The sequence below is a fragment of the Lissotriton vulgaris genome, unplaced genomic scaffold, assembly GCF_964263255.1.
Source record: "Lissotriton vulgaris unplaced genomic scaffold, aLisVul1.2 SCAFFOLD_508, whole genome shotgun sequence".
NCBI lineage: Eukaryota > Metazoa > Chordata > Amphibia > Caudata > Salamandridae > Lissotriton > Lissotriton vulgaris.
This window is the reverse complement of record NW_028245501.1, coordinates 645,720-655,887: the sequence shown is the minus strand read 5'-3', so window position 1 is coordinate 655,887 and position 10,168 is coordinate 645,720. Positions and strand designations below refer to the sequence as shown.

Here is a 10,168-nt window from a genome sequence, read left to right as displayed (position 1 = left end):
AAGTCTCTACTGACCAACCTACAGACCATACAGAACACTGCAGCCAGACTCGTCCTCTGCATCCCTCGGCAAGAGCACATCACTCAACACCTGCAAGACCTTCACTGGCTCCAGTCGAGAAAAGAATAACCTTAAAGAAACGTATCCACATCTAGAAATGCCTCCATAACACTGGACCCCAATACCTCAACGAGAGAATCTCCTTCCACGCACCCAAGAGAAATCTGCGATCCGCCGACCTCGCCCTCGCTGAAACGCCGCGCATCAGCGGAGCCAGAACAGGCGGAAAGGCTTCTCCTACAGGCGGCCAAGACCTGGAACGAGCTCCCGGTCAACATCAGACTGTCCCCTCTCTGAACATCTTTTCGAACACCCTCAAGACCTTGGGGTTCGACTGAACGGAGCTGCGTACCCCTACCCGCCAGCGCCTTGAGACCCTCGCTTGTGAGTAGCACGCCTACAATTCCCTGATTGATTGATACATTCATTATTTGAGTGTGAACACAGGTGGATGCTAAACTCATTTCTTATCCTGATTTTGAGGCTAAACCCAATTTTTTTGGTAGTAATATATTCTACTTTTTTTCTGTTTGTGTTGATTTTTCTCATTTTATGGAAGTGCTCTCTATTAGCCGAAAAGGGTTTGGCGAAGCCTTTCAGCTAGTTATGAATGAATGAATTAAAGTAAAGTATCACCAAGTATGGGTTAATTGCTGCTGTTTTTTCATCTGCCACCTGTCAAAATTCTTCTTATTTAACTGACCCAAGATGGCCGCTAGCACGGGCCGTGTCGCTGCATATGAATGAGATGGGCATTCTGACGGGCCAGGGTGTGAAAAGAGACGACGGACTCGACGTCTGATTCATCGTTTGGAAAGCAGACGCCATCTTGGAAAATAGTCAATCCGGAGTGGACTAACGAAAATTGTACCATACAAAAGGACATCAAGGTTGACAATTAACGCTTTTAGTTTTTAGGATTTCATTTGTAGATAATGACCCGAAAACGCAATACTTTTTTCATATGTAAAATTGTTCGCTGTTCTCCATAAATACTAAATATGGTCTTTTTGTGGAGTGAACGACCTCTCCATGTCTCCGGCTCTCACCTCGCCCGGGTCTCACCCTTGTGTCTCCACTCAGGGCTCGCTGCCGTCACTCACTCCACCCACCGACACACGAGGCTCCGCCTCTTCCGACTCGTCACTTCCGGTCCCTCCCACTCACAGAAGCCGTTGCTAAGGTTTCAGGAAGCGCGGAAACTTGAAGTGGGAGCGGGGCCCGAGCCGAGGAGCAGAGCAGCGCCCCCCGGAGCCGAGTGACAGTGTGCACCCTCTCCCCTAGAGCAGCGCCCCCCCTCACCTGGAGCAGCGCCCCCCCCCGGAGCAGGAGAGAGGAGAGTGCACCCCTCCCCGGAGCAGGGGCTCCCCAGGAACAGACAGGGAGAGAAGCCGCAGCCCAAGGGGTGTCGCCCCTCCCGTCACCATGGTCTCCCTGCTGGTAGGTGCCCCCTCCCTGCAGAGACTTAGGGCCCCCTGGGGCGTGTGTGTACGGAGTGACATGTGTCAGTGCTTGTTGGGAAGGGGTCCATGTGAGGTGCAGAGTCACCTCTGCTCCAAGGATGGATGGGGGGGGGGGGGTGACTCTGAGGAAAGGGGGGTCCGCCCCCACCATCAAAGTCTCTCTGCTATTAGGTGCACCCTTCCCTGCAGAGACTTAGGGGGACCCCTGGGAGAGATCCATGTGAGGTCAGAGAGACCTCTGCTCCAAGGATGGGGGGCTCCCCTCTATGCCAATGCACTCTTCTTCACTCCATGCCACGGCTCTCTTCGCCACTAAACTCTACACCACTCCAGTCTTGGCCACACCAATCTAATCAGCACAACTCCACTTTGCAACTCCTACGCATTGCACTTTATGCCAATACACCGTACACTTTAACACTCAACTCTATGTCAGTACACTCTACGCCACTATAATCTACTCTGAACGAGTGCACTCTGCACCACTTTACTCTTCTCCATTACACTCCATGCCACTCTATGCAACTACACTCCACCCTGCATTTCTCCACTCTACGCCACTTAACTCTACTCTGAAACAATCTACTGTACACCATTGCACCCTATGCCACTCTGCACTCTATGCCACTCTGCACCACTCCACGCCACTCTGCACTCTATGCCACTCTGCACCCCTGCACTCTATGCCACTCTGCACCCCTGCACTCTATACCACTCTGCACCCCTGCACTCTATGCCTCTCTGCATCCCTGCACTCTATGCCTCTCTGCACCCCTGCACTCTATGCCTCTCTGCACCCCTGCACTCTATGCCTCTCTGCACCCCTGCACTCTATGCCTCTCTGCACCCCTGCACTCTATGCCTCTCTGCACTCTATGCCTCTCTGCACCCCTGCACTCTATGCCACTCTGCACTCTATACCAGTCTGCACCACTCCACTGCAGGCCTCTGCACCACTAAACTTTTAACCACTGCATTCTACGCCGATGCTCTCTGCATCAATGCACTCTACTCCACCGCACTCTAACACTCTACTCAGCAACACTGCACTCTCCGCCAATGAACTACTCTGCACTAGTCGACTCTACATCACTGCACTCTATACCTCTCTGCATCACTCCACTGTATGCCTCCACACCACTAAACATTTAACCACTACACTCTACGCCAATGCAGTCTGCATTAATGTACTCTACTGCACTATAAGACTCTACTCTGCAACACTGCACTCTCCGCAAATGAACTATTCGCTTCGCTTCTCTACTCTGCACTACTCCACTCTACATAACTGCACTCTACCCCACTCAACTTTTAACCATGCAGAACAGCAGCCACACTGGAGTATAACATGGCTAAAACACATTGGCAAAGCCAATAGCACTTGTATAGATGAGACATATTGGCATTGCTAATGCTTGTTAGAATTAAGCCATGGATAGCACTCCTCGTCTGTTCTTTGTCGAATCACCTGGCCTTATGCCAACGTAACTATTCGCACTCTCTTTTGATATCCTTCTCTGGTTCTACCACCCAAGAGCTTAAATACATTTGAGGTGCTGCGTTCTCTAAACTGTCTTCATTCATTCACCTCATGGGAGACTAGTGCAGCTGCTCTGAGCACTAGTGTGATAGGCCAGCTTGAATGAGTATGTTAACAAAGGCAGCAGATCACCGACAGAAAACTGAGCTCCGGTTGAGGAGGTGTGAGGTATGCAAGCCTGCTTTAAATGGACCGTTTCCTCGGGCTTGGAATAATAAATCGCCTGTGGGGGGCATCGGCCAGCCCTGGCGCCTCCAAGCTCTTCTGTATCACTTGGAGTGGGTGTGATAACTCACTCAGATCGTTGATAAACCAGGTGAGACTTTGATGTATTCTGGTCGCTGAGGGTACCATGAATCCATTCTGCTTTTCTTCACAGGAAGACCCTTCATTGGAGCGACATTTTAAAGGCCATCGCGACACGGTCACTAGTGTGGATTTCAACCCCAACACGAAACAGCTTGGTAAATGAGTGCATCTTTTATTATCATTTTCTGTGTTTCTTCTACCTGAAAAGAAGCAGCATTGTGCGTTACATAACATTTTTATTGCAGCAGGAGCACCTCAAACAGTGTGCTGTACGTAAAACAGTCTGATGTCCAAGGACTTTGAGTAAAATCAGACAACTGAGAGAGGGGCAGGGGCCAGACCCTCTATCCGGGAGGGGCGGTAGCTGGGCCCCCTATCTGGGAGGGGAGGGAGCTAGAGGCTTTCATGGTATTTTTAGGCTGAGGCATTCGCCTACTTTCCTCCACAGGGCACAGTCTTTCCCCTCGTAAACCAACTTTACTGTTAGACATGGGAACCCTTCCGCCTTAGCCCAATTTGACTCGGGTTTATTTGTATTTTAGGAGAAAGCTGGACTTGTGGAGCGGCTTCTGAAGGGGATGTTCATCAGATGGGAACTATGTCTTCTCAAGGAGACATAGGCTCTGGGTCTTTGGTTCTGAGAGGTTTTATTATCTTTGATAAATGGATCCTGTAGAGCCATTGAGCAGTTTTTTCCAGTCCCCACTTCTCTGTCCTGTCCATAGGAGTACCAACCCAAGATATCTATACATTGTCAGCTCCTATATGATGAAGCTAGTGCCGAGTCTGTGTTCGTACTGCGGTCGGGGCACTTGCTGTGGCCTAAGTTCTCATTTGGTGTGGGGGGCTCCCTTGACGACCAGAACCGGACGATGTACTTGGGAGTGAACTCAGAGTTCAGGTAGATTATGGGCAGACATGCAGGGAGGTGGGTGGAGAAAGGGAATTATGGGTCTCATACTTCCCCAATAAAAATGTTTGTGGAGCTTCATTGTGCAAAGCATCCATAGGTGGGTGAAATTAGGAGCCAGCATGGCTACATGGATTACAGTAAGTGATCTTTTAAAGTGTTTCTCAGGTAGTAATTTTCTGGACTCCTACCCAGAGGAAGCACATTTGAGTCTGGCGCATTTGTCATTTTGTTTCGCTGCTATCTGTAAGTCAACCCATTTTTTGCCCTGTAACTTTTGCTTTGCTTTTGCTTTTTCTCTTCCACAACGATTTTGTAGTTTATTGATTTCCTGTTTTCTTGTAACGGAGAAATGCAAAAATTGTGCCCTGATTAGTTTGTTTAGTTCCGTTGCCCTGGGTTCAGGAGTTCATCTTTTATTGTTTTGTGTTTTTTGTCATTCATTGGTTTGAGCTTTCCTGCAACAGTTGTACCAGTTTCTTTACCACTGCCTCAAAGTTTTTTATTGGATTTGTAAAGTGGATAGTTTTTATTAGACTTAATTTCCCAATTATTTGTATGGTTTTATCAAAAGTTCTGGGATTCCACATTACCCGACCTTGAGATGGGTTTACCAGTGCTGTTCTTTGCAATTCCATTATGTGCACCGGAGATGTTAGTTTCAGAGTTAAATCTGTTGTTAGCTGTAAGATTCTGTGATCGCTTCCTTTCTCGAACTTGATATTAAGTTGTTGGGCTGATCCAAAGAGGCCTAGACTGCAGATCATGTAATCGAGAATTGAAGCGTTAAGGCTGCCCTTTTTTGTATAGGAAGCCGGGATGTCTCCTTCAATGTTGCCATTTAGTATTGCTCCATTCAGGATAGCAAGTGTTGATAGAATAATTTTCCCTCTCTTGTTGGGTTTGCATCCTAGAGGAAATTGTGGTATGGGTATTGCCAGTGCTTGTTCTTTTTCTCCTGACTCCCGTTTTTCCAATAGGTCGTTAGAAATTTGCCCATTCAAATCGCCGGTTAGGAACATTAGCGAAAATTCCTGTTCTTCAACCACCTTTTCGATATCCTCAAAAATGTTTACCGCTAATGCGTCCATTTTTGCTCCCGGAGGAATATAAACATTAAAGATAAGCATTTTGTTCGAGCTTTTGATCAGATCTGACCCAACTTTGATCTTTATGCATTGGATATTCCTAGAGTACATTGGGATGATTTATTGGTCCCAATAGTATTCTTCGGATAGAAGAATTGCTATCCCTCCTTTTGCGTACCCATGGGCAACTGGTTCGGCTGGAATGTCGTATACAAAATAATCAGGATGGTCAAAGTTTGTGGTTGCCCAGGTTTCTTGTAGAGCCACTATCCCTGGACAATCTTGCATAATTATTGCAAGTTTTTCGTGTGTTTTCCCTGCGACGCTCCAGGAATAGATGGTTAAACCTTTGCTAAAAGGGGCGCCTGGTTTCCTGTCCCTGTTTTAGGGCTCACCTATTATATCCCGCAGGAATTAATAGGCGAGACTCTAGGGGCTAAACTAAGAGCTAAACTAAGCTCTCTAAAAAGCGGATTTCCAGAAGTGCATGTGGCCTCGTGAACGTGCTTCTATCCGCCTGCCTCGCATCACCACATCAAAGCCAGCCATCTGTTGCTTCCCCAGCATGGTGCCGCCAGCAGCTTCACTACAAAAGGATCCGCTCCGCCCCCTGCTGCATCAAAGGCTTTCATTTCGCGGCCGCGTTCTTCACACTTTTTACGGCCACCAGGCCGTGTCTCGCATTTCTCCTTCCCCTCCCACCCCTGCTGTTGCTGCCCACTGCCTCCCCGTGTCGCACTTTCATGGCAGCTTTGCTTTTCTTTATATTGGCTTTCCTTTCCATTTATCACTGCTGCCTTACTTTGAACGTTTCACAGCTTGTTTAAAATGTTTACATCAACAGGTCTCTCGCTTGTGTGCTGCTTCCTCTGTCGAGCAACCCCTCTCCCGTGCTCTGTGTTGTTCCCTCATCTCCCGCTTTTCCAAGCTCTAATTTGCTTTTCCCGTCTCTCCCAGCTGGTTTTTATATATTTGCCTCCTAGTGGCTTAGCCTTGGGCGCCTTTTTTGTGACTTCCATGTTAGCACACTCCAAGTTGCTTTGTCCCACCCCCTGCAGTCAGTAACCTTCTTTTTTCATTTTTTATTTTTCGGGTGGGCTCAGCAACTTCAATTTGTTGCCAGGCCGCTCTACTGTGTAGAAAGTGCTTTTGTGCAACTAAAATGAAACTCGTTTTTTCCCCCGATCCAAATTGCCATTTTATTTTTATTGGTAAACAAAAAAGATAAAGCTAGAGCCCGCTTCATTTCCAGAAACAGTCGCTTGATCACATACGTTTTTCCCCCCTATTGTATTGCACAGCATCGGTCAAAATGCTTGTTACATTGCAAAAAATATGGATACAGAGAATTTCTTTTTATTGGTCCTACTAAGTTTAAACTTTTTGCTTGAAATTTGATTTTTTTGTGCCATGACCGAGAACAGAATCATCAACTTAAATTGTTTTAAAAGCAGCCGAAGGAAGCTTGTCCTATTTGCGTTCCAACTGACATGTCTCTTCTCCATGCTCCTCCATTCTTCCCTCCAAAGGCTCCGCTCCCCGCTTGCACCACTCTCCTACTTCTCCTCCCACGGCCATCCTTTCCGCCCTCTTATCGCCGCAGCACATGGCACTGCTTACATTTAGAACCGTCTAGTTATATTTCTGTAGCCCTGCCTCCTGTCTGTTCCATCTTCGCCTACTGCTTCACCCCAGCTTCCTGTTTCTTCCCTTCTTCAGCGAACGGTTTCCAGCTGCAGGAAAGCCTGCACTCACCCTCATGTTTGCTCCAACTCCACGCCTCCTACCTGCCCAGCTCCTGCTGTCCGACCAGCTCCCTGATATTTGTCATTAGGCGCATCGCTTGCACTAGTTTACGGTCCAATATTTGTGTCCACCTTCTTAGAAAATCGCCCACATCCTTAATAAATGCATCCGTGCAGGCCAGTACATTTTAACGGAGAGTTTGAGTTGTTTCAGCGTTTCATTGCCAGAGGACTCTCCCACCTACAACAGGTTGAGAACCAATAAGCACATAACCCTTTAAGATGGTTACAGTGTCTGTGGTGTGTAAAGTTGCTTTGTAACGGTTTATTGTGCATAGATTTACTTTGCAGAGCTGATCTGCATTATTGTGCAACGTCTTATGCCTACACTGCAGTGAAACATTCAGATGTATTACTCCGAGTGGTTTCAAGAGGAGTGAATTATAGAGGGCGCCTGCTGGATGTTTTTGCCATCTGTTCAATAGTTGCCGGAGGCAGCGCTTTATCTTTTGCCTTCAGACATCTGCTGCTTTCTATTTTTTATTTCAGTCGATTTTTAGGTCTCGCCTGTCGATGCGCATGCGCATCGAGCAAGGCGAGAGTATTGGCACTTATCCGCTCTTTATCCACACTGCAAGGAATCGTGGCGATTCCTTGCAGTGCACGAGAAATTTAAGCTCAATGCGCATGCGCATTGAGCTTAAATGCGCGTGCACATGCCCCCAGCCGCCGCCTTGCCTACTCTCTCTCACAGCCTCCCCCAGCTCCGCCCCCTCACTACTTGATTGCACGGCTGCTAGGCCGTGCCTCCCCTACTCTCCTCCCCCCTCCTCCTCTCCTCCCCTGCCTGCCTGCCGCTAGGCCGTGCCTCCCTTACTCTCCTCCCCCTCCTCCTCCTACTCTCCTCCCCTGCCTGCCTGCCGTGTCGCACCTCTCCCCTCTCCGCCCCCTCCCCTCGTAAATGCTGTTACATCAACATGTATTTTCCAATTATTTCTAAACGCACAATATCTTTTTCAAAAATACAAACACAATTTAGCACAATTTAACACAAAGCTATTAAAATCCTAGAGATGGAGTTACTGAACAGTTTAAAGGCTGGTGGTCGATGAAACACAATTTACTTCCACTCACCCCCAGCCTACAATGTGGAGCAAAGAGCTGCCCATTTCAGTCACCGGCTCTCTTCATTGTGAGTGACAGCATCTCGCACACGTGCATGGCCGACTAAATTGAAGTCCATTCAATAACAGATTGGGGCCAATCCCTCTTTTTATTTCTATTTTAATTTCATGTTTTTTAAAAAAATATTTACGAAGGGTCTCTTTTTACTTACCCCCGGCTGAAACCGTGCCCAACTGCCTTTAGCCCTAGGACAACCCTGGTAAACAACCCAAAATCTAACACTGGAAAAAAAGAGTGTAGAGCCGAAGTTCACTTCGTCGTCGCCCTCCCCCCCCCCTCTCCCCCCCCCCCCCCCTCCCTTAAATACGTAAGGTTTAGTAAACAGAGAAAGGGCGTTTACAATTATGTTTAACTTTAAAACACAACAAACATCCATCGAAAGGCACGCTGGTTCGTTGCATGTGAAAATATTTAAAAAAACAGGAAAACATATTTCCTATCATACTGTAAAAGCAAAGTAATGCATTGAAAGATGCAAACACGTTATTTACTCGTTCAAGTAGTTTTGCTGATTTGACTGTTGTGGCTTCATTTGTTGTCCATTATTTCAGTAAAACTTAAAATGTGGGCGTCATCCACAGGCAAGTCTGAAAAGACTCGCGGTGACGTCATCATACAGCACATAAGCTTTCATAAATAGGATCGACTAATGCAACATTTATAAAGGCTCGCGTTAAACTTGCTGGTCACACATGTGTACGTACCATCAGTAGGGCCTGCTCCGCCTTTCATCCATCCTTCTGAGATGGATGCGAGGCGTGCAGGCAGATAATATTAACGTGGTTTTTACATTTCAATAAAGCAAAAATACACTTTGGAACAAACGCTATTTAGAGAAAGAAAAAAAACTTTTGCAGCCTGAGGGCGAACAACCCGTGGCGTTTGTGACCTCCAATCACACCCCCTGGGGCGCAGCACTTCCTCTCCAAAAATGTGAATGAATAAATTCGTCCTTCCTGGTAACCTCGCGGGCAAAGCATCCCCACACAACCACAAAAAGAACACAGCTTCCGCTTCCGGCGCACTTGTGCAACCCCTGCCTGTCCTGGGGACATTGCGTCATCCTGCCACCAGAGTAGTAGGCATGCTTTTCAGCTTGAAAATACTAAACCCGGGTTTATCTTTTTATTTTTTTTATCATCATTTAGGTGGTTTGTTAAGCGCTGGTTGTCATTTTTGGACAGACTCTAGGCGCTGAAGGCCGGATTAGGGACCATCCTGCTCCGTGGTCTCCCAATGCTGACATACCCAGTTCATTTCAGCCCATCTCGCGACACTGACACGACTCCTGAGCCGACATGCACGCCGCGACGCCCGTTTCCAGGCGCATGCCATACGCAGAAAGACACATTCTGCATTTTTGAAAGTTCAGCTGCTCCTAGCAGCCTCCCCCCGCCTCCCCACCCCGGTGGACCGGGGCCAGATTCACATTAAAGCCGCCCTGAGCTTCTGTTTGTCAAGTGCGCTGGCGCCGCAGGAGCAGTGAATATGTTTACATTATAAAGCGTTTTTACAAACGGGTCAGGGCGCCCCCCCCCCCCGCTTGCTGAAAAGTATACACAACACGTAACAAAGTGTCCTGTCATCAGGCAAGCGACTGACTCTGCCCCAGCAGAGCTGGCCTTTCAGAGGTAGCATATCTATAAATTCAACAAGGAGCACAGTGGGAAAAAGAAAAGCAGGTGGCCCTCCACTCAAAATCTATTCACACACAAAGACCTGCCTTCTGATGCGTCTACTTTCCAAGCGCTCCCACTAAAACGTATGCACAATACTGTCGTTTTCTACTTTACATAAACGCCTCTTATTCCTTTACTTTTTGAGGTCGCTGCATCACCCTCCACCCTCACTCACCCTCAACCCCTCAC

At 47.7% G+C, this 10,168-nt stretch overlaps 1 protein-coding gene across 1 annotated transcript in view; it reads left to right on the top strand.

Moving 5' to 3' along the window:
• Positions 1 to 1,205: 1,205 nt before the first annotated feature.
• Positions 1,206 to 10,168, top strand: part of POC1A (POC1 centriolar protein A) — a 152,316-nt gene continuing 143,353 nt past the window's right edge. Inside the window, exons 1-2 of the mRNA XM_086949094.1 lie at positions 1,206 to 1,500; positions 3,443 to 3,527. Coding sequence (XP_086805220.1) covers positions 1,486 to 1,500; positions 3,443 to 3,527 — 100 coding nt within the window. The 5' untranslated portion in view covers positions 1,206 to 1,485. The remainder of the gene's footprint in view (positions 1,501 to 3,442; positions 3,528 to 10,168) is intronic.